This window comes from Fonsecaea nubica (genome assembly GCF_001646965.1).
Source record: "Fonsecaea nubica strain CBS 269.64 chromosome Unknown Scaff6, whole genome shotgun sequence".
NCBI classification, from domain to species: Eukaryota; Fungi; Ascomycota; class Eurotiomycetes; order Chaetothyriales; family Herpotrichiellaceae; genus Fonsecaea; species Fonsecaea nubica.
In genome coordinates this window covers 17,417-44,856 of record NW_019173679.1, presented here as the reverse complement: position 1 = coordinate 44,856, position 27,440 = coordinate 17,417, and the positions used below count along the sequence as shown (strand labels likewise).

The window sequence follows — 27,440 nt, the reverse complement described above, 5'->3', positions numbered from 1 at the left end:
GCTTCTTCCATGTACTTGCATGCGATTTCTATGTAAACAGACTGTTCGATGTATCACCGGCATTAGGAAACGGTTGTATACTTATTCCGAAGATCATATCATGCAGGGTCAACCTCATCCTTAGGCCCAAAATAGAGCGACAGAGCCTACAACACGAGTAGGTGATGAGAGAGGATTGTGAGGCATGTCTCGACCAGGATTGGAGGCGCATGACCTCGAACATGAACATGGGACCACGCGAGCATCTCTCGAGAGAGTGATTGGCCGTTACAACACGCGTTGTTCTAGACCAAGTCAGGGCGCTGATCAGGGGGTTGTCACCCTGTCATCTTTGTCTCTGCTCTCCAAAAGCATCTTGTTTCCCTGATTCATTCGTCTTTCCTCTTTTATCCCCAGGAACCGGGTACTTCTAAGATCTCTAGACACATCAGGCCCGTTCATTCTGGTGCTTGCAGGGACCTCCTGTCTTAGCCATCTGTTTTTTGTTCGTTTCGTCTCCCTGCCCGCCCGGAAACAAATCCAGCAGATCAGACCCTCCCTTGATGGGTCATGGTGACGGAACGCCTTGAGACGCCCGCTGCGCCACATGCTGGGCGCCCGTTACTATTAATTCCTCCCATTATTGACGCAAGACACCAATCCCACCAAGTCTTGGAAGGAGGAGTGCCGCCGCCTCCACCACCACGTTAATTTATGTCCTTTTTTCCCATCTGCAGCCTTACCAATGCAGAGAGAAGTACCTCGTACATTGGCATGCATGACTGATGGTTGAACCATCTACCTACTCGTCTCGCGCAGTCTTTTGGGTTGTTTTCAAAAAGAACTGTGGTTTTCCATTTCGAGATACAACGACAAGGACAACGACAAAAGGGAGAGTCGCCAAATACTTCTTCACCACCCAAAAAAACACCTCCCTCCCTCCCTTCCACTTGGTTCGAAAGCACAAGGTACCCAAAGCCCACCGCTAAGATTACACGAGATGCTCTTCCTCATTGAATCACCCACTCAAATTCATCGCGTAACCCACGAGGAGACCTTTCCGCGGGGCTCTGTTCATCGTGACGGTGAGCAAAGCGGCTCCTGCCCATGATTATTTAACATGTCATCCATTACTGTTAAAGAGAAAAACCGCATCCCCAAAATGAAACTCGCTGGTGAGAGGACGGAGTGAAGAGGGAGGGAAATGGTAAATCGGTGAGTAACGTCCCACTAGGAAGAAGAGGAAGAAAAAGAAAAAGCCCCCCTTTCCTAGCTCCAAAACTCGGTTGTTCATCTGCTCTTCGAGAAGAAAACAAACCATCTGAATATATCCTCGCCCGAGATATGGAGGAAAACCCGAGTCACTGAAAATGCAACCAAACGCCTCGCCAGAGCTTGAAAGAAAAGAGTACCCGACAGGATCCAATGCGATGCGTGGGTAGGTAAGCCCAGCCCAGCCACAGCCACAGCCGTGCCTAGGCCGCCTTTTCCAGCTTGGAATGAGCTCTCTTGTTGCTCAGAATCGTTCCTCATTTCTTTTTTTCAATTTTGCAACTCGTTCACCTGCGCAATTTCGGCAAGGGTGTGAAGCGTCACATATAACTGTGTGCTCGGACCATGGTTCGAGTGGCATCGAGTCGACGTCTTTCTTGCCTCCGTCCGGCATTCATCGTATAGGGCTCGTTCTGGTACCCCATTGACAAGGCGAGGTGAGCTCTGACGGCTGCTGGCGGCGATGCTGAGGGGGCGTGCGGTAACTCTGCCATGTGGACAACTTGTCGTCTCGACGTGCCGGCAGCGCCAGGGAGGATGGTCTGGTAAGGGAGTAACTGGGTTCTCTTGAACTGTTGGTCATTGATGATCCTTCGGTTGTACATCCACTTCATCAGGCCAAAGTCGGTCCTCACCGTCGCCAGCTGTTGGCCCTGCCGAAAGTGCTCGTGCACCATATGGGACAGCATGGTGTTCCACGCCAACGCCGGATCGTCCTCGGGCCGCGAGACGTACTTGTTGTCGCACAGGAAACAGGTGGCAAAGGTCGGCAATTCGTGTCCGCGGAAGTGCGAAAACACATGCATCTTGAAGTGGATGATGTCTGCAAATACCTGATCGCAGTCCAGGATCTGGAACGGACAGAGCAGATCGGCGTCCTCGTGATATCGGAACGGCACCGTCAACACACCATCTTGTGATTCCAGCATGTATCCATCTCCGAGTATGCTACTGGCCATATCTGTGTCTGCCGAAGACGCCCTAGATGAGTCGGTCGAAGTCTCACTGGTCAAGGGTGGTACTGCATCTGTGGTGGTCGTGGTGGCGGCTGTGGATGCCATGGATGCAGCGTCGTCATCCTGAATGACCTGCACCGCGGTGGCGGATCTGGTGCCCGTGTTTCTGGAATACATGAGGCTGCGAACCAACCCCGGAACCTCTTTGTCTGGCTTGTTGGGCGAGGTTTTGGGACTGGTCAGACCTGATGCTACGAGCTGAACAGGTGTGCCCGGAATCGAGTTACAACCGCATCGAGGCTGGATCGTGGACATGGAGGGAAACTTGACACACTGGCGGCGGACAGTCCTGCCTTTGAGTGAGCATGGCATCACACGCAGAAGCCGGCCTCTTCCACGATGGTGGGTGATTAATTGGGTGGCGTGGTGTGAACTTACCAGAATCATGATGTCGGCATGGGATATTGGCAATGGGGAGGTTGCCGGCGCTGGAAGTCACGCTATCGATAAGCCTAATCGGGCGTGAAATGGGTGCGGGGAGGGGGAGAGGGAGGGGCGGGCGTCCGGCGCGTGTCGTACGAGGGTTTTGTACTGTATTCAGTACCTTTCGTATCTTCTTATTTTTTGGTGGGTTCTGCCAGATCGAAACCGACAGTCAACAGAGAACTCGCTTCCCTTGCCGAAAAAAAAGGAAGAAGCCCAGGACGGACGAACACAACGAATGCACCAAGCGACCCACTTTTTTTCTTCTTCTGGTCGTGAATACGAAGATTACATTTATCGTCAGTTTTCGCGGCCGTCGGAAAAAGCGGGGTGTAAAGAAAGGTAACAAAAACCGGGGGGACAAGAGGGAGGAAGAAGGGGAAGGACGGAATTTGTTAGAAAAGAAAAAGAGGAAAAGATAATTTAGATGGGCATGCACCTCATCGACAATCGCCCAGATCCTTTCGAGGTCTTTTTTGCCCGCCCACGAGCCTCAAAAACGGTCCGGGTCGATCGGTCGGTCGGTCTGTCTGGCCCAGGCCTGGGAGAGAAGACTACATGTATCGCTTGTTCTTTGCTCCTCTTTTGCAGTTTAGTCGGGTAGAGCGACTGGCTTGCCGCACTCCGCGATGGTGAGCGCACACTGGGAGGGCGACCTGTCAGCTCTTGCCAACACATCAGCTTTTCTTGCCGACCGGTCGACTTGATTGGTGCGACCGTCAACACACGAGGGATTGCTAATCAAGAGTCCTTGCTAGGCCTTTTACATCGAGCCGTGGTGGTACTACATGCTAAAACTCACGGGACTGCGAGGAAGGATCCTTTGAAGGGGAAAAGAAAAGGAAAATAGAAGACATGCGATTGATATTTCTTCAAAATTGTTGCTCCGCTGGGATCTCAAGTATAGGAAAAAGTGCAGTGGCAAACCTGGAAAGAGTAGATGATCGGCTTCAGAACCGATCCCGTTTGCCCATTGGCAGCACCACCGAAGATCCGAGGGTCGATGATCCCCAATTTCACCCGAGCTATAACTGCCCTGCTCCCATAACCCTTCAGAACCGTATATTCTTGCATCTCCGACTCAGCAAAGACAGATCGTCCACTGATTACCAGCTAGTACCAGCTGAACAGAACTCATGACTATGCACCAACAGCCTGCCGTGAAAAGTGGCGATCAAGTAAAGGCGAAGAGTCGACAGCTCAACCAAAGAAAGCCTTCGTGCTGGAATCCGCTTTGAGGATGACCGGCAGTACTTGGCTCCATACCTTTTCACCAAACGCCCTTCCCTCTTCGGTCTTCAGCATCGGGCCTGGCTCAAATACTCGATCATTCTTCCACATCTCCCCATGTGTTTCCTCGCCGCGGACCAGGGCTGCGAGGTAGGAATTGGCACCCTGCTCGGCCGTTCGAGAGAAGATGCTGTGCAAGAGCCACTGGATGAACCTGATTAAAAAGTTGGTAGCCACATTGCGTCCCAGGTCGCTTTTGCACATGCCCGGGCAGGTAGTGTTGATGATGACTTTGGGCTTGCCACCAGCACCCTGGACGGCAGGTGACGCAGCGAGGTGACGAACTGCGTACTCGAGCACCAGCTTGGACCTGCCGTATTGTGTTGCTCCACCAGCAATCCCTGGAGGGAAATTCTGTTGCGCACTCAGGTCCTCCAGAGGCGTTTCGCTGGCGATAAATGTCTTCATCTGCTCCGGCTTGATTATCCAGGCAGTGCCAGAGGATATGAATGTGAGGTGGGGCTTGTAGTCTTTATTGTTGCCCGAGTCTGCTGCGGCAATGAGAAGTGGTAAGACAAGAATGCCCAGCAGGAACGTGCTGAGGGTGTTGACTTGGAGCGTCTCCTCCCAACCGTCATTGCTCTGGATATATTTCCCGTTCAACATCCCGGCGTTCAAGATTGCGCCGTCGATGGCTGGGAATCTGGATTTGAGCGTCTCTGCAAAGTTTCGAACTTCAGCGAAGGAGCCCATGTTGAGCACCATGGGAATGATTTCAGTCTTGTTGGCCACCGTAGCTCCCGCACCGGCTTTGACAAAGTCTTCGATCTCCTTCTTCGCGGCCTGACCCTTTGCTTCAGTTCGTGCTGTAATGATGAGTCTGTCGGCGTGAAGCGCCGCAATCTTTTTGGCAGCCTCCAGTCCTAATCCTGACGTGGCGCCTGTCAACAGAATTGTGCGAGAAGCGAAGGACTCGGTCACGGGCTTGGGCGGGTTGAGCTTCTGATCGAACATACGTTTCAAGCCAAAGACCGACATGGTGAAACTGTTGGGAGGTGGTAGTAGCTTGTCCGATGCGGTTATATGGGAGGATTTCTCAATCGCAGAGGGCCCCTAGGCAACTATAATATAGGCTGTAGCCACAGTCGATCAACGATTGCTTTCCGTCGGACTTGTTGTTTATCCGTAGTACAGGGCTAAGGTGACTGCTGACAATGTCCTGATTGGCGCGTCGCCGCTTCGTATCGGGACTAATTCCCAAAGCACTCGCTGATTTGTCGCTTGATTAGTTTTCCTGGATGGGAGGAGGATTTGCCGCTCGGAATTCACACACGTCCGAACTTCCAGGCGGCTGTCTGCTCTGCCGTGCTTGTAGTGGATGGAAGATTGTGAGGCAGAAAATGGTTGTAGTGAGATCTTTCCAGGGGGTTTGCAGAGGGTGCTTTGGTCCTACCTCATTTCAACATCCAATCTCTTCGCTGATGGCACAAGTCGACGCCTGAGAAGAAATGCAGAAACATGGGAGTCAACAAATGATTATTATTCGTTGAGAGCCGCGCTTAGAATAGTTCACACGGCGAAGTATTTCGAACGGAAGCGCAGTACTGCTCCGCGGCACGAACTTTGGTCTGCCGACTCCACTACATTTTACCAAGTCTGTAGAAATCTAGCGAGTCTAGGTAATTTACACGTACATCCCGCTTCCATCAACTCGTCACCCTCCCCTACGATTGTGGACAAAACTTCTCCCATGAGACTTTTCTGGTCGCAGCAGCTGCCATGATCCTAACTGATGCCGACTGCCCAATCCCTACCGTCCACGTTTCTCTTAACCCCCATCGGTGATAGACACTAAACACTACACAAACCGTGTACCATCCGTACCCTCGGTGTTGTCATTCCGCAATATGGAAAACCTCAATCTCAATGACCCCCCTCCGCCGGCTGCGTCGCCACAACGGCCACCACATCCAGCGCAGCACCCCCATCAGCAAAATGCGGTCTTCCCGGGTCCCCCTCCACCCCAAGGTGCGCCTCAATTGCCGCCGCAAATGTTCACCACCGCCGCGCAGCTGTTGGATCTAACGGATAGTGCGTTCTCTCGTCTCATTGCGTTGTCGCAGACAATAGATCTCACACTTTTTTTTTGTTCTAGAGAAACTCCTCCTCGTCCTGCGCGACGGACGCAAGATCTTCGGTGTACTACGATCATGGGATCAATTTGCGAACCTCGTTCTCACTGACACGAGAGAGCGCTATTTCGTCTCTGTACCCTCATCTGCCTCCACGGCCCCTGCGAATTCTCAGTCGCAACCCGAGCAGACACAGCCCACACGCAACCTCTACTGCGACATTCCCCGCGGCACCTTTCTTGTTAGAGGTGAAAATGTGCTTCTTCTAGGTGAAGTGGATCTCGACAAGGATGACGAACCCCCTCCCGGGTACGAAGAAGGGGATATTGAGGAGGTGTTCCGAATACACAAAGAGGCAGAGATGGAAAGGAAGAAGAGAGATCGACTGAAAAGCAAGAGGACGGCGTGGAGAGATCCTGAGGGGAGCGGGGAGGTCTTGTTTTGATGTATTGCACGAAATATAGTCCATGCCCTGGCAGTGTGCGCAGGGAGGATGTGCTTTCACGCATGCAGTACGAAGACAATACTGGCTTTTACAGCGACGACATCTCCGTGATTGCGAGGTTGGAGTGGAGTTGACTGACAGGTTTAGTCCTTCGTCTGGCAGGGACCGGAGAGCATCAAAACTACTGAAGAAGGTCTATCCCATCTGCAGGCGAGCGAGCCTCTTGCTATTGTATTTGTTGTGATAACAAAAGCAATTGCACGAAGCAAGGCGCACACAGACCAGGAGCAGAATATTGTGAAATGCTCCTCTTATATTGATGCACGGCGGCAACGATATTTTGTTTTGCCCCCACAAACTCTGATATCTTCTCCTCTATCTCTAGCAGCAGCAACAAACAATCAATGCCGTCGCTGTTATGTGTCTGTTGGCATGACCATCGCCGCCTTTTCGAGGGAGTCACAAAGCACCGGATGAGACATAAGCTCACAAGAATTCTACTAGCATCATTTTACCCCCATTGACACGACCTGTCAATCTCCCACCAGATCCTCGCCGTTCAATGAACGAATGACATATCGTCCAGCATAAACAGGTCTTGAACGGGAGACTTCTCGCACTGTTGGATCTGATGGAAGTCCAGGCGAATGATGAGACCGAATCGTCTTGTTCACCAGGTCCTTTGTTTCGTGCAAGGTTTTCTAACCTGTCCTCCCTTGCATCCCACAGTCTGTGAGCATCCACAGATCGTTTCTTTTCACTTTGTTCGATTACACACAGTCTCTGTGGCCGCGTGTTTGCTTCCTCTTAGGCCCTTGTCATGTCTAATCCCGATTTCCCTCCCTTCCATTTCAGCTAGAAGGCAATCTCCCCAACCAGTTCAGCACCATCATGGCCTGGGTGACAGCGATCTTTTCTCCAAACCTCATTCCGTCCCAACTGGTTGTCTGTACCGTCATGTTCCACATTCTCAAAACTTCTACGTCGTTGTCCTCGGCCACGAGCGCGAGGCGCCGATCAAAGTCCCATATCTCCTGGTTTCCCTTGCGACCGCGGATCTCAGTGTGGCCGGACGCAGTGGGGCCGATCCAGAGCATAGGCGTCTTTCTGTGCGACGCGTCTGCCAGGGCCAAGAATTCTTCGAGCGACGCGATGGCGGTCTCCGGGGTCGCAATGTTCGGAGAGAGCCCGTGGACGATGGCGATTGGGTGATAGTTTGATCGTGCCACGCGAGGGACTAGTTGTTTGAACTTTTCAATCACAAATGACGGTGCTGGTGAGGTGCTGGTCTCGAGGAAGGAATGGGCCGTTCGGCTGCAGAGATAGGGTTGATCGGCGCGGCCTAGATGGTGGCTTGTGAGGTCGTTGCTAGATGTGATGAAGTGCTCGGAGCAGGCTTGAGAGGTGAACTGGTTGTCACAACTACATTGGCGGAGCCTCTCTTTGTCCATGTCCCAGGTCCTAAGGGCTCCGTGAGTCAAGTCTTGTCGCAAGAGGATGCTGAGTCCGTTGTAGATGGCCTGGATGCTGCTGTCACCCACAAAGACGATGGCGTCAAAGCGTTCCAGGATCATGCAGATCTCTTCCACCGAGTACCAATGGTAATGACAGTCTAACGTCACGGGGTTTTAGGAAGGGTACGATATGTGTTTGACGCGGCAGGAATCTCACCTCTTGGGAAGTATGGCGCATCAAACCCGATCCTACCCCCTCCTGACATGGCCTCCAGAAGATCCTTGCGGCGAGGACAGTAGGCCGTGGGAGCGCCATGGAGCGGTGGATCCTGCGACGGAGGCTGGTACAGATCGACGGCACGAATGTTACACTTGGAAGATCCACGAAAGGAACCAAAGTAACTGGTTCACTTGAACGTCAGGTTCGTGCCTACACAACAAACATTTGGTGGAGACTTGCTTGTTCAGATCTTGAGAGACCACGGGAACTTTGTCGGACTGCTGGCCAGGGGTCCAATGGCCAGGCAAGGGCAGGACGTAGTACGTGAGGTACAGGATGAAGCAGAAGTAGACAATGGATAACAGATGGTACATGACACGCGGGAAGTTCGACTCGTTGAAGTAATCAAGCCCATCTCTGAAGTGCCATTTCAGTCGGGTTAAGAGGGGAGGTCTGAGTGGCTGCAGCGGCAGTTCCTGATCTTCCTTTGCCATTCTCAATCGATTCTTGACAGGTCACCAAGGGGGAAAAGATGAACAGTCAAAGGTGCGAAATGCGCCGAGATGGAGGGCTTCTGATGAAAGTAGAGACCGAGGAGAGAGATAATGTCGCTGGGGCGTTGTGACTGCGTTACTGGATCAAACTCGTCTGAAGGGCTTCCGCTTCTGATGTTAAGTTGGAACAAGGTCTTTGTCAACCTCTGGCATTAACTTTCTCTCACTGCATTCCTTTCAAGTGACTGAGCAGTCGCAGCGACGAGATCTGGTCCCTCGTTACTCATTCACTCTCGTTCTTCGTTCCCTAAGCTCGTCATTATAGGAGATCACCCTTTCATATCCAACGGCCAACAGCAATGCTCATCCCATCCTCGTGATGCAGCCAAATTCTTCTTAGCGGTAGCGATAGCGAGAACCCCCCGGCCTCTACTGTACCTACCCATGCAAACCTGAAGCGATCGAGAAGTCCGAGCAAGACCATACACGGGACGAGGTAGACGGTCACAGAGCTCATAAAATCCCAAGCATCGGATTCGGAATCAACAAAAGCTGCTTGAATGAACGGGCAAAGGGATGCCATCAATTCTCGCACCCTTCCGAGGTCGAATAGGGATGGAAGCTGCATTACAGTAGTAGGAATGGTATTCAACACATCCAACACATGGGCCTTGACAGCCACGTTAGAATTTTCACACACAGAAGACACAGAATGTTTCGCTCCAGCCACAGACTCCGGATCTTGTGAGGCAAGAGAAGGCGAGTCTATATTCGTTCCTGGCTAGTCATAAACGACTGGAGCTTCCTAGGAACAACAAGACCATATCGGGAGTGAGAAAAGCTTCTTCCCACCTCCCACATGTTTTCAGGTGTCGCTTCAAAGATGTCTTCGATTTGAAACACCCAAATGAGCCAACGATGCATTGCGCCCATGGCACCGTATGGAGCGGGATTGAACCGGGGCCATCAATCGAGACCTTGACAAACCAGAAGGAAGAGGCAAGGAACGAGAGCGACAAGCGATGCTCTCGAGCAAGGGTCGAATGACCTCATGTTTTGTAAGAAAGAACTGGACATGGTCAAGGCCAATCAAAAAAAAGGATGGGTGCTAGAAAGTAGTTGGATGTTCGGCGGACACTCGGAAATGAAATGGGCGAAACAGCATCGAGCCTCGTCGGAAGGGCTTTGGGAGGCAACCGGAGCAAAGGGAAGGGCAGAAAGGCTCGAGGCTGACGGTGGTCCTAAAGGAGCTTGAGGAGCCAGAGAAGGAGAGACGGCCAGCCAAGTCCATGAGTCCGAGATCCAATCAGGGAGGATATCGGGCACAACTCCACAATCATTATGCTCCCCACAGCCGAGAAGCCCAAGCGGAAGATGAATTGCCAGGGCTGTTGAGCCAGGGCTAAGCCTAGGCCCAGAGCCTAAGGACCACCGCCCACGAGCATTGCCGCAGCACCGCAACACCCACAAAGCACCACCAACCCTTGTCCCTCTCTGGTTGCTGCTCACACGCACGAGTCACATACACACAATCACCTGTCACCTGCGTCGTCTAGCTTTCCCAATTTTTTCTCTTTTGCATGCTGTACTATACTGCGCTGCCATTGCCTCTCCCCTCACTTATACATTGACAAGACGTCCCTTGTCCAGGTGCTCGCAGTCGAAGGAGAAACCTCATCCAGCCCACCTTGAGCGACTTTCGTCACTGCCGCACGCTGCCTCGGCACCCCTACAGTGAACCTCCAACGGTCGGAGAACATCGGACCTCGATCCTCCACACGTTCCTGGCTGGTTTTCGAGTCATACTGCTGCACCAAGTCAATTGTTGCTGTCCCTTGATTCATTCATTCAGGTCCTTCGAATTGTTCGTCCCTACCGAAGCAGGCCGCAAGGCCTGAACGTCGCTCAAGATGTCGTGGAAGCCTACTGAGAAGCTCATGCAAACCATTGGACACTATGCCAGCTTTCCGCCCACAGGAGTCAGTCTTCGACAGATGGTTCAGTTTGGAGAGAAGCCTTCTGCTGGTATGTCAATGCAAAGACTCGCGCCCGCTCTCGGGACTGTGGCTGACTCTGCGTATAGGAACTCTGTTTCGTGCGTCACAATTTCTCTCCGAAGAGCTTCCCGTTCGTCTCGCGCACCGTGTAGAAGAGCTGGATAAACTGCCCGATGGTCTCAATGACATGCCTTCGATTCAGAAGGTGCGAGACTGGTATGCTCAATCCTTTGAGGAAATCACCACCCTTCCGCGACCTCATTTAGACACCGAAACCCGAGACCGCCTCCTCAATCCGCCCAAGAAGTCCAGTACCAAACTCTCCGCCACCACGCGAAACCCGAGTCTCAAGGACCATGGCAATGGTAACGGCAAGAGTGGGATGAACTCGCGTCGCTATTTCGCAGCTCTGGACGACGGCAAGGAGTGGCCTCCCGTCCTTTCCGAGTACAACCGCAAGTTCGCCCGAACCCTGGAGATCATCAAGAGAAGACACGACCCTGTTGTCACCACTGTGGCCCAGGGCATCAATGAGTGGAAGCGTAAACAGCAACGTATGCAGATCGACTCCTCCATCCAGTCCTTCCTCGATCGGTTCTACATGTCCCGCATTGGCATAAGGATGCTTATTGGGCAACATATTGCTTTGACCGATCAGACCACCAACAGACACCCCAACTATGTTGGCATAATATGCACCAAGACCAACGTTCGGGAATTGGCAGAAGAGGCCATTGAAAATGCCCGTTTTGTGTGCGAGGATCACTATGGCTTATTTGACGCCCCCAAGGTCCAGCTCTTCTGCCCACCCAACCTGACCTTCATGTACGTACCGGGTCACTTGTCGCACATGCTCTTCGAGACCCTCAAGAACTCGCTGCGCGCCGTGGTGGAGACGCATGGGGCCGAAAAGGAGGAGTTCCCTGTAACAAAGGTGATTGTGGCCGAAGGGAAAGAGGATATCACGATCAAAATCAGCGACGAGGGAGGCGGAATTCCACGATCTGCCATTCCACTCGTCTGGACTTATATGTACACTACAGTCGACACGACACCAGAATTGGATCCGGGTTTTAATGCTAGTGACTTCAAGGCGCCGATGGCTGGGTTTGGGTATGGTTTGCCACTGTCGAGATTGTACGCAAGGTATTTTGGTGGAGATTTGAAACTGATTTCCATGGAAGGGTGAGTCTCTTTGCCCCCGCTTGTTCCTGGTTTGAGTGCAGTGGAGCTAACAGGTGCTGCAAAAAGATATGGGACCGACGTCTACCTCCATCTCAATCGACTTTCCTCGTCAGCAGAGCCTTTACAATAACAATTAGCAGTCATGAGGGACAAGGGCGGATCCCAAGGATTGGCGTTGAACAAGAACAATAAGATTGAGTCTGATGGGCCGAGGAGCTCGATCCCCGGCATCAGCAGTGGGCGTCTGGCCGCCGTGCGTTCACGATTGAGGAGTCGGGAGGTGACGGAAAGAAAACAGGTGGGAGATGCTGAGAGCATGATTAACGAGGAGCCCAGCGTGGTTCAGCCAGGGGGAGCCAGTCAGTGGCTGGAATGAATTTGGGTTACTATGATGGGGAAGTCATTGTTGATAGGGGTACCAGACAAAGAAACCAAGTGATTTGTGTTAGATGCCACAGAAATGGGGTGTGCGCCGTCGCCTGATAACGCCTTTGTTAATGCTGCTGGTATGGTCAGCCTCGTCTCGGTCACTCCCGGTAGATTATACGAGGTATACCGGTGCCTCATCGCAGTAAGCGACGAAAGGATGCCCAATCCAGCAAGGTTCCGCCTACCGCGGGAACATGTCTATTGTTGCCATCAAAGCGGCTTGCTTAACTCGACACCCTTCCTGCTGTTGCTGCTGCTGCTCCAAGTGCTCTTTTCTTCCAGGCCCCATCCAAGTTTGGGAGACTTGTTCCTTCCGGTATCTCCCGAGGTCGGCATTCCTCGGAATTCACTTGGTATCCTCTGAAGTGGGTGGTTGCGCTTCGCACAACGATGTCGGAGTTTGCGTAGATGTGGGGTCGGCGACAGGGTGGTACCCGGAATCTGGTTCGCCATGTGTGTATGTGTGCGTGTGCGCGCGCACAGCACTTTGTAGTAGTGTCACACGACGGAGGGGGCAGCAGCCGCAGTGACATACGAGGCAGTTGGAGGTACCAAGGACGAAGGACAGTGCTGTGGTTGGTGGAAAATTGGTTTATCCTCGTACATGGCACTGGCCTCGTACGTCGTACGAGGTACTCCTTCTTCTTCCGCCAATGGCAAAATCTCCTACCGTGAGCTTGGCAGTCTGGTCCAAGCGAGAGGCTCTGGTTGGTCTGAGATCAACAACATGCCTGGCCATACAATCTCGTCAGGGAATTCAAGGGGTTTTAAAACCAGAAAGTTGCCTCTGCCTCTGGCTTAGCAGGTTGCTTTGGAAAGTACGTGAGTGCAATAACGTTGTGCGTCTTGGCTGGGTGAGCCCGAATGTCCTTCGATTAGCTGTTGCCACGGCTTGTGAGTGATGGGAAAAGAGGGGCGGTCAACATTCCACTGGCAGGATGGCAGCATACTTGAAGATGTTGATGGTGTGGCGTGAATTTGCTGGGACCTTTCCGTTTCCTGTCACCCAGACAACCTCGCTAGTGACTAGTCTCCTAGTGCTGAGGGGCTGTGAATTGGCCTTAGAGTATCACAAGGCGACGTGAAGGGAACGAGGCTGAGTGACTTTCTGTCTTACAACCACTTTTAACATTCACGCACCAAACGCACATTTCCACGGGTTGTGTCCGACAGAAAAATCTTTTTCTCTGGGAGGGACTCATAACAAAAGGCCTTGGACAATGGATTTGATTGGAGAGACGACCGTGATCTGGTCTCTACTGACAGGCGCCTATTCTAGCTCCGTGTGTGTTGCCACTACCCCCCACGACATCCTTGTGTGTTTGGCCCAACTTTGCAACCGTTGCCATGTTCCTGTCCGCTAGCGGCCAATGGCCCCTGAGATGAATTATGAATAGGATCTCAGGTGCCCTTTTTGCAATCTTGTCCTCTCCTTCCACCCAACTCTCTTTGCCTCGCCATGTTTTTGTTGGGTTTGTCTGTTTTCTTGGGTTGGGGGATCTCCATTGCCGTATCGCGTCGCTTTCTTGGTTGGCGTCGTTGCTTGACTAGGCTAAGCATCTCAAGAGTTTCTCCTGAGTTGGCTTAGTAGTGTGTTTGGTTGGAGGAGGGGCATTCTGTACTTACGCGAGGCAATTCATAAGGCGCCAGGTACCAAAGTTGACGTTCCAGGTACTATGAATTGATCAGCCAATGTCGACTTGGAGGTGAAGCAGGTAACGAACAGCGAATTCTGGATCGTACCCAGGAGGATACTCATCGAACAACGCCTGGACAAAGAATTCGAAGTACAATCTCGTGACTTCATCGTGTACAATGGAGTACCACTGATGACCTGCTCTCGGAGGAAGCTCATCCACCAACATTTTGCCGGTGACGATGTCAGGAGGCCTGAGTGGGTAGGATGGATTGGAATCTTGTAAAGACTGAACTGACTAGGGGCTCTTTGTTTGGTTCAATGAGGAAGACGAAGGTGGAGGAAGAAGGAGGTGGATGAGGATGAGGATGAGGACGAGGACGAGGACGAGAATTTAAGGAGAATGTTACGGAGAAGCAGTTTGAGCAGCCATGAGCGGCCGTCCTGAACCGTCCTGAACCGTCCTCACCCGCCATCAGCCGGGACACCTGTGTAGGCAGCCATCCGTGAAGATGGACTCACCTTGTGTGACACTGTGGTGGTTGACTGCCTCACACTTCCGACAATCTCGTGACGATCCTGGTTGTCAGCCTCGCCAACGCTGAGTCTTTCAGTTTGCTGCTGGCTTTCTTGTGCGACCATCCTGTGGGTTCCCTGCAGCTCTACGCAACAAGAAATATCTGCCTCAGTGTAAGGGGCCATGTTGCTGAAAGGCGGTCTCGAAGAGGGCCAAATCCACAACTCCAGCGCTCATACAAGTCACTACTGTGTGTCGGTGAGGTTCCAGCATGTTCAGTTGACAGACTATGCCAAATCCCGTTGATGGCGAGACGGTGAGGAAACATGCGCCCTGGGAACCGGCCTGTATGGGAATGACGAAGGTGCAGTCTATCCTCAGTCGATCATCGCATGTTGCTAAATACTGACATCCTAGCCATGTCGCGTCGCTCTGATCTGGTGTCACTTCCTGGGTCTCACAGGCGTGAATCTTCCAAGATTGCCGTGTGTGTGAGTTGGTTGTGTTCAGACCTGTCCCACATGGATTGGGCAGGCTGGAAGAACCCGGCCAGAGATGGCAGATTAGGTTATCAGGCTGTCATATATCCCGACGACAAGTCGTCACAGAAATGTCGACTTCTTTTCGTCGCTACACAGCAGGTATGATGACAGCTTCCTATTCCACCAACACGCTCCTGTGAACTGATACAAGCCGCAGCAAAAGACACAAGACAAGCCAGTCGAAACGAACAAGTGTTTGAATAAATCTCCAGCCACTACATGCATGGACGATTACTTGAGAGTTCGAATGCCGGATAATTTCAACACCAAAGGAAAAAGCATGGTGACAGTCGAGTGCTTGCCCTCCTCCTCCTCCTCTTCCTCTTCCGCCCTCATGTCATCCGACCAGGAGGAAGCCAGTGCAGGCCTTCTTAAAGAGATTGGATGCTGTGCCAATTGTATGCCAGGGATTCTGAGACATGTCTGTTCACACTGGCGATAAATCCCCGGTGCTCTTCTGACCGTGTTCCAGCTCGAGGACTCTGCTTCCCTTCGTTTGTTGTACGTCTCCTGTATCTCCGCCTTATCCAGCAAGCACGCTAACATAGTTCAGGATCAGTTTTCGAGTTCCATCCGGCGGCGCTCACGAAAAATCAATCAGAAAAGGGGGTAAACATGCCTTTTGGCCGAAAACTGACAATATGCCAACATTCCTAAAACCGATATACCTTGGCCTTTCCGAGGACTACTGCAATGAGATATTCTCCATCTTGCAGATACCGAGGCTTTGTATTGACAACGCGACTAGTGTGCGGGAGGAGGCTTTATTTTCACACAGCGAATATTCTGTCGACAACTGTACCCAGCTCGGCAAGTTTTCTCCTGGCCCGTCATCAAAGACGAGTTTGTGCTGACGAAAGCTCACAGAATACGTGCTAAGGACAGAGAGCTGTCTCCCGAACGATCTGACACTCGCGGTCTCCTGGAGATGGTCTGGAGATGGTGGGAGTACTCAGGCCTTTCTCCACGGGTGTTCGTCCAAGCACGACCAAGATGCTGCCACTGCATCCACTGAGGACTGCGACGAAGCAGACACGATCAGACAATGGCTTGATGGGATCCCCGCGGGTAAATCTCTAGGTCTTTGGAGACATCCCCTGCTCCCGGCCCTCCTGCTCGGGGAGATGCAGCTGACACGCCACGCTGATCGCTTTGAGAGTCTTAATCGGAAGTTCAGCCAAGTATTCCATGACATCCAGATAGCCGCTCGTCAGCCACACCTTGCCGACCATTGGACAAATAGGCAGGTCTCGAAATGGCTTCAAGATATTTGCGACATGTTTGAATATCATCACAAATTCCGACGAATCATCGTTCTCTTCATCGAGATCCTGGAGACTCTGCTCAAGTTGTGTGGTGAAGCCAACATCACTGGGACTTCCAAAGCACACCAGGATTTCCGAATCGCTTCAGAGTCCATTGCTTGTCGCTTTCGGGGCCTGCTTCAGAACTACTCTGCCCTAGAAGGCCAGGCACAATTTTTGATCGACGGCACTTCGTTGCTCCAAGAAACGGTTAGTGTGCAACTCTTCCGCCCCCTTCTCGTATTGGAATTTGACCGGGGATCTAGCTATGGGGTGTTACTGCACAAAATAACAGCCAGATAAACACAAAGATCTCCAATACAAGCAGAGCCATCGCAAAGGCTGCGAGTCAAGACAGCTCGGCCATGAAAGCACTGGCCGTGATCACTGCAATATTTCTACCATCTACAGCAATAGCGGTAAGTGCTGTTCATGCCGAAGCCCTCTGCCCGCTGGGCCATGTTCGCTAACGTTCCGTGGACGTCTACACATAGACAGTGTTCGCCTTGCCGATAATCGATTGGACAAAACAGGAGGCATTCCCTCATATACGGAAGAGTATCTGGATCTATGTGGTGACATGCCTTGTTCTGACGGGCACCACTCTCTACTTTTGGCGTTTTTGGCACCTACGAGATCTCTGGAAGCGAGATGTCAACTCAAAGGCGGATGAAATCTCGGCCAATAAAACGGAGTCTAGAACAAAGCCCCAACAGGCTGGAGGTGATACAAGTGAATACGACGGAGCGAATCAAGGGCAAGTGGTCGATACTCAGGCGCTCTTGTCGAAGGGGAATAGAGCAAAGGAGGATCGCGAGCGAGTCCTGGGCGAGGCAAAGAGACAGTGGCCGTATCCGCTCAAGCAGCTCCTCCGCTTGAAGCGTCATTACCAGCAGCCGGACGAGGAGTCCGTGTTGGTTATCACTCGCAGCGAAGACTCAGCACCGTCCGATCAGGGACAAACCCACAACGCCAACCGAGAGTCCTCCGGCGTCCACGACGAGGCTGATCAGACAAGTGACAAGAAAGAGGCGAGTCGGGATGACCAACGCCATCGTATTGGCGACAGCAGCAGGAAACCCCAGTCACCAAGAAAGTCCACAGCAACACCAGCGCCACCACCACAGAAACCAGAGCCTTCGAGCCTAACAACATCGCCAGGGAAGCCTTCTTCACAGGCGACACCCTCAACAACCTTTACCGCGGAACAACCAACAGCCTCAGAACTGAGAACTCCAGAGACATCGAATTCATCAGAGACGAGACCCTCAACGGTTAGCACGCCAACAGACGGGCCCACCTTGGTGACAAAGCCGTCAACGGAGGAGGCGGATTCATCCACGGCAGCGAGTACTACGGGACAGGCGACCACGACGGCTGCCTCGCTTCAGCAAGGCTCTTCCTGTTCAGACGGTCAGTCAATCAACAAATGACCTGCCACCAGCATGGAAAGACAGGTGCTGCTGGGGAAAGGGCTCCTCGACGCGCAGGCTGCGGTTTGACAGATTTCAGTAGGAACTTTGACCATCACCGACTCGCGGTATGTACGGCGCGAACCATCCCCTCTATAGCCAGCCAGATAATTGTCCTCGCCGAATTTTTCCCCCATGTATCAGGAAAGTTGTTTCTCGGTCTGTTTTGAATTGGAGCCCAAACCTTTCCAGGCCAAAGCCTCGTGGGTGGGTATTCTTTACGAGGTACTCCCAAACTGTTCGTGGCTTTCCTGGCAGCCTGGCTATTCACCGAAATGGGATCCGGTGATTAAAGTTATTAATAGCGTAATATTACAGCCGTATTAGGCTAGACCATCGCTTGAACAGGGGCGCATACCTTGGCATCTAATTAGAGAGCACGTGCCTCCACCTCGGGGAGAAAGAAAGCCTTGGCCGACGTCCCTGTCTTGACTTGCAAGTTGCATTCTTCTGTGCAGGAAGCTGTTCTCTCCTCGTCTCACCTCGGACGGCGAGGTGAGTGACCACAAACTTTTGTTTACCGTCATATTCCCGCTTGAAGAGTATCTGTTCGACGTAACCCCCAAGCATGCTGCCGAGTGATTACACCGCGGCGGGCTCCGGCAAGCTCAAGCTCAAAGGCGTCAAGGACTCCAAGGTGGACAAGAAGAAAAAGAAGAAATCGTCGTCCAAGGGCCCGGGGAATGAGACCCCTGCGCGGGATCGAACGCGGGGTGGAGAAGGGCTTGACGACGAGTTCAAGGATCGGTCAGTCATGCTGAGAAATCTGGAGGACGAAGATCAGAAGATGGCGGCTGAGGAGGCCAAGAGTCTCCAGAAGCGACGGGCCGATTCAACCGGAGGTGGCCACGGTGATGCCGAGCCCATCGAGGAAGAGGACGGCGGCATTGTCAAGACAGAAGCTGAGAGACGGTATGAAGAGCAGAGACGGAGAAGGGTGCGTTCTATCCTCCTCCCATTCCTATTCATACCTACTTTTGTAGAGGGGTCCACCTTCTCGGTCTATGAAAATTTTACGAATGTTACGTGCTGACCTGTCCGGTGACTGTAGCTTGAGGAGCGTCTAAAACGAGAAGGTGTCAAGACGCACAAGGAGCGTGTTGAAGAGCTGAACCGCTATCTCAGTAGTCTGAGCGAGCACCATGACATGCCGAGAATAGGACCGGGCTAATATAGGCTCGATGAAACAAGGCTGACATTGGAGACGGGCTTGCCATACACATGTTGTCCACACCGGCTAGGACGATACGGGAAACCATCCAAGTTCATCGTTTTGCGGCAACTTTTTGGTAATGGGCGGCGATAACGTGCCGTGTAGTCCTCTGGTCCTGATGGCCATGGCTCTTGAAACGTCTCGGAAGGAAAAAGTCCAGATGGCATAAGACAAAGCCGGACCCCGTGAGCGTTAACCTTGGATCATACCAAGGAGGGGGCTGGAGAAAGATCCCATCACAGACGTTTTTGCCAGGCGAGCGGGACCGGCACTCATGATGAAATCATATGATCGAGAAGCGGTCGAGTGAACAATGAATGTGCTTTATCTTGTAATTCCACAATATCATCTGTTTATGTACAATGCTGTGTTCCACCAATGGCCATATACAGCCGCCACCACTACTCTTCATACTCCGCTCGTCCTGGTTTCGAGTTGAGGTATTCGTTCCTGTGTTACGCAAACCCAGTCAGTATCCAACTCCATGCTTATCCACAGTCAACGTCCATCTCGAGCTCATACACACCTCTCTGTAGCCCAGTCCATCGCCAAGTACGCAATCAAGAAGGGAGGTACCCAGTACAGAACCTGGTTTCGTGATCGGCGGAAAGTGTTGAAGAGGGCGTCGGAAAGGAGGGTAGACGTAGGGTTCTGTCGGTTCGGCGACATAGCATACGTGACAATGTTCTTTTGTGTCGGAGACCCTGTGTCCAAAGTCAATGTCTTGTTGGTGGTGGTTTCAGAGGCAAGCTGGTGGCTGGGAAGGATCCGAGGGCTTCAAGGACTGAACAATCCCGTACCTAGATTTCCCCACGAGCCAATGTACCTGTGTATCAAAGTCCGTTAGTTTGCAAAGTCGCAGGAAAAGTAGGGCTTTTGGGTGAGTTGGAACGCACACTCCATTCTTCGGGTCAGGGCCGTGACCGGAGCGGAGGATGCGGGTAGCTTGCATCCGCAGAGCTGGGGTAGGACGCATTTTGAGAGATGATACTGTGCAGCCACGGCGGATCCCAGAGTTGAGTTGAGAGATTGTTGCTGAAGGTCAATGTGCCTAGTTGAAGTTGCGAGGTGAAGGACGAGAAGCTCGGCCGCAGTCTCGAAAAAGGCTTGGCGCAGCTTATGTAATGGATAGCTCTAGGTTGCGTTGGTTGCGCATGGCTGCGGAGAAGATTCACCTCACGACATTATTGCATACTCGACTACATCAACAGTTCACGACGTCCGAGAAACAGCAGAATCCGTTGTTGGATGGTGGCAAGCTAGAAAAAGATTGAACACAACCTCAGCTCCCTCTGAGCCTCTCACCACCATGTCTGCGCCGAACGTCCTCAACGCCATTTCACGATGGGCGATCCCCGTTTTCATCGGTGCCTCGTTAGCACAAAGTGCCATGTACGATGTGAGAGGTGGAACGAGAGCCGTCATCTTCGACCGTCTCTCTGGTGTTCAGGAAAAAGTCATCAATGAAGGGACTCATTTCCTCGTACCATGGCTGCAGAAAGCCATCATCTACGACGTGCGGACGAAGCCCAGAAACATCAGCACCACCACCGGGAGCAAGGATTTGCAGATGGTGTCATTGACGCTGCGAGTGCTCCATCGCCCGGATGTCCAAAATTTGCCAAAGATCTACCAGGTCAGTCTCCTACCAATCCCTTTCATGGCGCCAGACAGCTAACTATTTGACCACCAGTCCCTTGGTCAAGATTACGACGAAAGAGTTCTCCCATCTATTGGCAACGAAGTCCTCAAAGCAATCGTGGCTCAGTTTGACGCGGCAGAACTGATCACACAACGAGAAGCCGTCTCACAACGTATCCGAGCCGACTTGACTCGCCGGGCGCAGGAATTCAACATCGCCCTAGAGGATGTCTCCATCACACACATGACCTTTGGCCGCGAGTTCACGAGGGCAGTTGAACAGAAACAGATCGCTCAACAGGACGCAGAAAGAGCTAGGTTTATCGTGGAGAAGGCCGAGCAGGAGAGACAGGCGAACGTCATTCGTGCCGAAGGAGAAGCCGAGTCGGCAGATATCATCAGTAAAGCTGTGGCCAAGGCTGGAGACGGGTTGATACAGATCAGAAGAATCGAGGCGAGCAAGGACATTGCCCAGACGTTGGCCGCGAACCCCAACGTGACCTATCTGCCCGGCGGTGGCGAGGGTGAAGGTGGCAAGGGGAAAAGTACCGGTTTACTGCTGGGCTTGAGGGCCTGATCGGCACCGTGAGTGAGTGACTCTCGGACGGGGCTTGTACTGATATGATTTCACCAACAGTCGTGTGTGAAACACGTTGTCTTACTCTGTGGCATTTTACATAGTGACCAAAAACACCTCTCCAACTGGGGACATTCTCAACTTCATTTTTTTTTGGTATTACAGCCCATTGTCCAACTTTCCAAAAAAGGGGGCATATTGTCCAGAATCCGCTTCAACTACATACTAATATTTTTTCTCTTTCCCTGCGCGTCGAGCTGTGTCAAATCCTTGTCAGCTGTCCATCCTAGGTTGACTGTTCTGTTTCGCTCGCACTCTCTCGCTCTCCACACAACGAATACATACTGAGCCCACTCGAAACCCGAGAGGGGAGGCGGAAAGGGTTCGACGGAATAAGACAAGGGCTGGCCCGCCTCCAGAGCCTGACCTTTGACAAAGCCTCTCCGACCCTTTTGTCTTACTACCACGTCTTCTTCAGAGGCGATGTCTCAGAGGTACCTAACTACGTCGACAGGTCCGGGGAAGAGGCGAGCGATCGAAAACAGCGATCGTGCAGAGAAGACTCTGAAAGGGGGACGGCTTTTGAGAGACAAAAGACCACATTTCCTTGGTCTTTTGGGGCAAAGGATAAGGACAAAAAAAAGATGCCTGGAGACAAAGAGAACCTATGGCGGGTGGTGGTGGCCATGGTCAAGTCAGATGGTCAAATGCCCAGCCAGTCTAGGCGTCTCCATTCGGAATCAAGAATGCAATATATACACTATCAGAAGTGAAGAATAACAATAACAATAATGATAGCCAATAGACAAGGAACCGACAGTGTTGCGGTCTCTCTCCCTCGAAGGGGCAATAGGGAAATGGGGGAACGTTCTTGAAGCGATAGCAATCACGACTTTCAGAACCTCATCATCTTCCTCCACGGCTTGTAGTTGAACTGCTGCCTCTTCACCATCTTACCGCTCGAACCGCTCTTCGTCCATACACTGAGGGCGCCGGGTCCTCCGCACATCTCCCCTTCTGCCCCAGTGCACGCCATGTTGCAACTACCCTCATCCAACACCGGAGTGGTGATCTCGTTGCCACAGAAACATTGTCCGGCGTATTCAGTGCCTGCAACAGTATATCCGCGTGAATCGCAGAACGAGACGCAAGCGCCGTTGCTCATGTTCGGGCCGTTGAAGTTTGACCATTGCGCAAGGGTACGCGGGTTGACGGTGTCCGTGAAGCAGCCGGTGTAAGACCAAGACGGGTTTGACGACGAGGGCACAGTGGGTGTAGACGACGCCTCGGTAGCAGGTGAAGATGAGGACGATGAGCTCTTGGTAGGCTAAATTAACAACTGTCAGACTGAATATTTTTGATTTCTCCTTGGTCTTTTGGACCTCAAACCTGGGATTGAACTGGGAAGAAGGGAATTGGGGCATAACAGATTAGGGAGACGAGGCGATAGTAGCAAGACGATGAAGAGAACGAGTACGCAGTGGCACAAAGGGTATCAAGGAGTAGTGGTCGAAAGAGAAATCGACGTCGTTGAATCAGGGGAACTGGTTGGGTTGGCGACATCTGAACCACCCGCCGATGAGGCAGCAGCGGATGGGGTCCAGAGCCGGAATTTGTCTAATTTGCATCGTCGTCATCGTCGTCCTCGACACCGTCATCATCATCACTAGGGGGAGAAGTAGAATCTGTATTTACCGAAGCTGGGTTGGTTGGTGGCGAGTCGGGGCTCTCTGTCGGGGCCGCAGCGCTGGAGGTTGTGATCGTGGCAAGTGTGGTAGGAGAGCCCGGCGCCGAATGAACACCACTTGAGGTTGATGAAGGAGCAGCGGAGGGAGAAACAACGGAAGAGGACGAGCCGGCTGGCGGGGGGTTGGCAACTTGGACAGGTGCTGAAGGACCAGGGCCGAACTGAGCGTTTGCGCATGAATCACCGGAACATTTCTGGTAAAGAGAAATAGTCCCGGCACCACCGCAGAACTCGGAGTCATCACCAGCACAGCTCATGGTGCAGGCTCCGACAACGCCAGGAACCGGCTTGCCACTGTCAGGTATGGAGTTGCCGCCTAGAGGAAAGTGTTAGCAGCTCAACTTCTGGAGATTGATAGGTACTTACAATAACATTCATCAGCATACTCAGACCCGGCGATAGAGAAACCCTTGCTCTCACAGAAAGCAACACAGTTCTCGTTGGTCATTTGACCGTTGGACTGGCTTGCACCGGTCAGAACACGATTGAAGTAGTTGTCGGTTCCGCAGCCCATGTATGACCATCCCTTGCTGGTCAAGTCGGTGAAGAAGGTGGTGTTGGAGGGAGTAATGGTAGTGGGTGCGCCGCAGCCGGACTGAGGAGTCGCTTTTGGACCAGGCTGAACGGGATTGCAACCCGGCAAAGCTGGGAGGAGACCACTGACTTGCTCGTCGACCGCTGGTGCGATACGGCAACCTTGGGCCTGTGAGTCTGGGATTAGGTCGAAAACAGGGCAGTCCTCAACCCGGCCACTGTCGTTGGTGCACTGGTCAACCGCAGACTGGAGCAAATCTGGATCCCAGCCCATGACGAAATCACCATGGCCACCATAACCAGTAGGGTCGCCCATGGACCAGACGAAGGGTTGTCCATTCCCATACCACTGATTGGCGAATTTGCCAGTATCCCAGATGACTTCGTAGAAAATTGAGATGAGATGAACAGGGAAGTCGGCTGGGCAGGGACCCGAGTTGTATGAATTGGCGGGATAAGAGACGTGAGACATATGATCCGGCGAGTCCAAGTCCTTGCCGTTCCAGCAAGAGGGAAAGAAGACCTGGGATCGAAGCCCATTGGGACAGTTGTAGTTGGGAAAGTTGGGGGTTTCTGGCTTAGCCGGACCGTTGTAATCGAGGCAGTTGTAGCTGATAGCCTGGGTTGCAAAATCGTCGCCTCCAGTTCGCTTGAAAGGGTTTCCGGCAATCATACGGAAGCCAGGAGGGAAGGCTTTCAAGGTCTCGCCATTACCGGCCCGCTGCAAGTAATACACAGTGGCGCCGCCGACCTGGTCGACACTTTCAAAAGTCCCATTTTCGTGTTGGAAGAACAAGGCTGGGATCCAGTAGTTGCTGAAATCTCCCTCCACCGTGCAAGACGAACAAGTAGACCGCTGGGTCGAGTTGTAGTCCATGGCGAAATCAAATCCGTTTCCTCCCATGATGGTGTGCAAGTGGCCAGATACTGCCCCTGGGTTCACAATAGGGTCGGCTCGCTCAACCACAATCGGGGATTTGCATGGCAGCCGCCAGAAGGCCGATACCGGCGAGGCTGCAAGAGCGGCCACAAGGCCTGTAGTGAGAAGAACGGACATGCTGCGTGCTGGTATGACGGGTACCGAATTGGAATCGAAGTCGGGAATTCCGGGAACGCTCGACTGCTGAATGCTATAAAAGAATGATTCTCTGACAAAGGACTGGACGTACGACACTTTCGCACAGCGAATAAAGAATGGACGGCGAGGGTCTCCGACTCTCAGCCAATAAACGAACGTGGTTATAACAAAAAGGACGACTTCGAATAACAATGAAAATGACTTCAGAAAGATCCCTGGGGAACGAGGACTTGATATGAAGATATACTGACTCCTCATCGCCGAGGTTCCTTGTGCTGCCATCGACATCAAGGGCTAGGATGGTCCGTTGTGAAATTGCAGACCCTGTCCTTACCTTTTCGGGATGTACAGGGTAGATCCTGTTGTACCTTTGCGTTGTGACAAGATAGACGAAGGCGTCTGAGTGGCGTGTTTGTTCCACTTCGATTCACGCCGCTGCTTCCATAGTACCAATTGGCTGGATGGGGGGTCAGATTCAAGTCTGCTGAGCAGCTCAATCTTTATCCGCTGAGGACATTGTCATTGTTTCCTCCAAGTTAGTCAACATGGGTCGGAGAGCTCTTCTCCTGCAGGTGGAGAGAAACGGCGCTGTAGCGTCCTGCCATAGTGTGAGGGACGCTTACAAGTAGGCGAAAGAAAGCGAAAAGTATCCTGGCATGGACCGATGTGGGGAAGGTTCCAAAACTAGGAGGCTGCGGAATAGGCATACATTATCAGCCGCCTGTTTCAGAAGTGATATTGAGGCTGGAAAAGGTCGATATCAAGGGCCGGGGGGGTTATCTGCTCTCAAGGAGGACAGAGGATTGTTTCAAGTTGAGCCACATGAGGGCCAAGAGACCACGAGGCGGAGTTCTCGGGCAAATCTGTCGAATTACAAGTCCCCTGGCTTTGAAGAGGGAGCATTACCAACACCTCATGCCTCTTGATCTCGAGATATGGATGTTGCTGCATTGCTCCATTGCTTGAACGGGGATATCGGCCATTGATAGACTGGTTTGACTTGACCATGCCAGCTCCTCGCATGTCGGTCGGTCGGTCGGTCTGGACTGATCTTGAACAGATCCCCTAGTCGCGGATTCGCGGAAATTCAACAACCCAACTTCGGTATTCATTTGCGCTCAAGCGTGGCCCCAGCTCTCTTGGCATCGTCCTGCATGTCATCATCAGGTCAAATGCATGTCACCGCCGTCTGAGATACTGACCATTTAAAGGGGGCTCGATATATTCTCAATCAACAACGACAAACTCGGTTAGTGCTCCGTGTGGAGGACAGAGTACCCCCTGCATCGAGGCCCGGGATACTCGTATTCGTTGAATCGACCTCCCAACACGTGGCTGAATACGAAGTCGTTAACCGCGCCGCCGATTCCCTTCTACTAGGTACTTTCATCACACCTTGGATTTGAATTTTGCAGATCCTTCTCCAAGTCGATCTCTGGCTCGCTGAACTTGCCCTCGTCTTTCAAGGCAGGCAAACAATGTTTAACTGCGTCTGCACCTATCATGGTGGCGATTTGAGAAGTCTCTCGGTCCGAATTCTCCAAGTCTGATCTGAGCTGCTTCGTGAGAAAGACCATGATCCCGGCAAGGAGATGCGTCAAGCCGGTCTTGCCCCTTCCAATGGCATCCTTGAGGCCGAAATCCCATCGCCGCTCTCGAGATCTGTCCAGTGGTATGTCCCCTTGAAGTGCTGGAACCCGTCCAAATCGATGAATGTCGATGATCCATTGCTCTGTTACGATATCACCAATAGCCACGGCCACGATCAGCTTTCCGATTGTTGTGTTTCGAATGAGCCTTCTGTGATGCATACGACTGTTGCTTTGTTTATATCTGTGCTCACTATGCTTTCCAGACGTTCAAAGCTTCTCATTACAGATCTTTTCTCCTGAATGCTGGTACTGCCACTAAAGATTACCACAGAGGCAGCACCAGAATAGTCGGGGTATGGTTCGGACGCAACTCGCCTGGTCACATGATGGTTGCTCACTTGATAAGTTGCTACGTGTAGCCGTATTTGTTGTGGAGGATGATCGACAAGCCCTTGACTGTCTGGTTGAGGCTTTGGTGGCCTGCTTTTGGGCGTGTGTGTTTCTGTTTTCTTGTCCTGAGAATTGATGCTTGCGATATTGTCGTCGGTCATCAGCTGAGATACCCGACTGGGCTTCCTCAATTTCCAGGTTCGAATCCGCTGCTTGCATTTCCTCAATCTTTCGCTTGCTCTTTGGTCGGCCAAGCGCTCAAAGAGCTGCACAATCATCTTCGCCTCGGAAATGATCTTGGGCGTCAAGGGAGCTTGGTGGAGGATTCGGAGTGGCTTCTGTGGACTGAAGACGACCATAATGATCAACAACCCTTCGATAGCGCCAGATAAGCATTCATCCGGCTGGGGCCCCTGTTCCTCCACTGATGTACGCGCTGCAGCTTGGGAGTTGTTCTAAGAAAACATTCAGCTTGTCGGCTGCGTCTTGTTCCGTGGTACCAAGCACAGCCTGTGGCGTATTTGGGACTCTCGGGTCGCTTGAACCTTCTTCGACTCTCTCGTTATCCTTTGTGCAAATTTCGACCTGATGCCTGTTGTTAGGACTTGGAGAGGAGAAGAGTCACCGCTCTGGACCTGGCTAGCTCTATTTCGGTGTCTTTGCTGACTGGACCCTGCAAATGCTCTTCAACTGCCAGGCATTTGTCGGCTCAGTCAATGACCAGCTGTAGTGGCGGAGTTCTTATGCAATTCGACCATGTTCAGTCCGCACCGCAGTGGCGAAGGCTCCAACGACCACCTGATCCCAAGAAATTGACGTCGGTGCTCAAGATGATGGACTTGTGGTGAGCGCCGGTGGACAGAGGCAACTCGATCTTGATGCTGTGTTCGCCGAGCATGAAACATGGGTCATTGGTGTTAC

General features: G+C 52.3%; 10 protein-coding genes across 10 annotated transcripts; 5 read left to right on the top strand and 5 right to left on the bottom strand.

Moving 5' to 3' along the window:
• Positions 1–1,571: 1,571 nt before the first annotated feature.
• On the bottom strand, positions 1,572–2,522 carry AYO20_01420 (hypothetical protein; the record flags this gene model as incomplete). The annotated part of the gene is made up of 1 exon (XM_022639726.1): positions 1,572–2,522. One exon carries the CDS (start codon positions 2,520–2,522, stop codon positions 1,572–1,574), a length of 951 nt encoding a protein of 316 aa, XP_022504114.1.
• Positions 2,523–3,890: 1,368 nt separating this feature from the next.
• Positions 3,891–4,958, bottom strand: AYO20_01419 (hypothetical protein; the record flags this gene model as incomplete). The annotated part of the gene is made up of 1 exon (XM_022639725.1): positions 3,891–4,958. One exon carries the CDS (start codon positions 4,956–4,958, stop codon positions 3,891–3,893), a length of 1,068 nt encoding a protein of 355 aa, XP_022504113.1.
• An 869-nt stretch (positions 4,959–5,827) lies between these two features.
• Positions 5,828–6,497, top strand: AYO20_01418 (hypothetical protein; the record flags this gene model as incomplete). Its single annotated transcript, XM_022639724.1, has 2 exons — positions 5,828–6,011; positions 6,076–6,497. 2 exons carry the CDS (start codon positions 5,828–5,830, stop codon positions 6,495–6,497), a joined length of 606 nt encoding a protein of 201 aa, XP_022504112.1.
• Positions 6,498–7,348: 851 nt separating this feature from the next.
• AYO20_01417 (hypothetical protein) lies at positions 7,349–8,665 on the bottom strand (the record flags this gene model as incomplete). Its single annotated transcript, XM_022639723.1, has 2 exons — positions 7,349–8,109; positions 8,395–8,665. 2 exons carry the CDS (start codon positions 8,663–8,665, stop codon positions 7,349–7,351), a joined length of 1,032 nt encoding a protein of 343 aa, XP_022504111.1.
• Positions 8,666–10,575: 1,910 nt separating this feature from the next.
• On the top strand, positions 10,576–11,851 carry AYO20_01416 (hypothetical protein; the record flags this gene model as incomplete). The annotated part of the gene is made up of 2 exons (XM_022639722.1): positions 10,576–10,690; positions 10,749–11,851. The coding sequence occupies 2 exons, from the start codon at positions 10,576–10,578 to the stop codon at positions 11,849–11,851; spliced, it is 1,218 nt and encodes a 405-aa protein (XP_022504110.1).
• Positions 11,852–11,989: 138 nt separating this feature from the next.
• Positions 11,990–17,708, top strand: AYO20_01415 (hypothetical protein; the record flags this gene model as incomplete). Its single annotated transcript, XM_022639721.1, has 4 exons — positions 11,990–12,206; positions 15,839–16,485; positions 16,542–16,694; positions 16,770–17,708. 4 exons carry the CDS (start codon positions 11,990–11,992, stop codon positions 17,706–17,708), a joined length of 1,956 nt encoding a protein of 651 aa, XP_022504109.1.
• A 607-nt stretch (positions 17,709–18,315) lies between these two features.
• On the top strand, positions 18,316–18,918 carry AYO20_01414 (hypothetical protein; the record flags this gene model as incomplete). The annotated part of the gene is made up of 2 exons (XM_022639720.1): positions 18,316–18,684; positions 18,799–18,918. 2 exons carry the CDS (start codon positions 18,316–18,318, stop codon positions 18,916–18,918), a joined length of 489 nt encoding a protein of 162 aa, XP_022504108.1.
• Positions 18,919–20,269: 1,351 nt separating this feature from the next.
• AYO20_01413 (prohibitin-1) lies at positions 20,270–21,178 on the top strand (the record flags this gene model as incomplete). The annotated part of the gene is made up of 2 exons (XM_022639719.1): positions 20,270–20,596; positions 20,654–21,178. The coding sequence occupies 2 exons, from the start codon at positions 20,270–20,272 to the stop codon at positions 21,176–21,178; spliced, it is 852 nt and encodes a 283-aa protein (XP_022504107.1).
• Positions 21,179–22,795: 1,617 nt separating this feature from the next.
• On the bottom strand, positions 22,796–24,516 carry AYO20_01412 (hypothetical protein; the record flags this gene model as incomplete). The annotated part of the gene is made up of 2 exons (XM_022639718.1): positions 22,796–23,241; positions 23,292–24,516. 2 exons carry the CDS (start codon positions 24,514–24,516, stop codon positions 22,796–22,798), a joined length of 1,671 nt encoding a protein of 556 aa, XP_022504106.1.
• Positions 24,517–25,913: 1,397 nt separating this feature from the next.
• On the bottom strand, positions 25,914–26,878 carry AYO20_01411 (hypothetical protein; the record flags this gene model as incomplete). Its single annotated transcript, XM_022639717.1, has 2 exons — positions 25,914–26,306; positions 26,381–26,878. 2 exons carry the CDS (start codon positions 26,876–26,878, stop codon positions 25,914–25,916), a joined length of 891 nt encoding a protein of 296 aa, XP_022504105.1.
• Between the last annotated feature and the right edge of the window lie 562 nt (positions 26,879–27,440).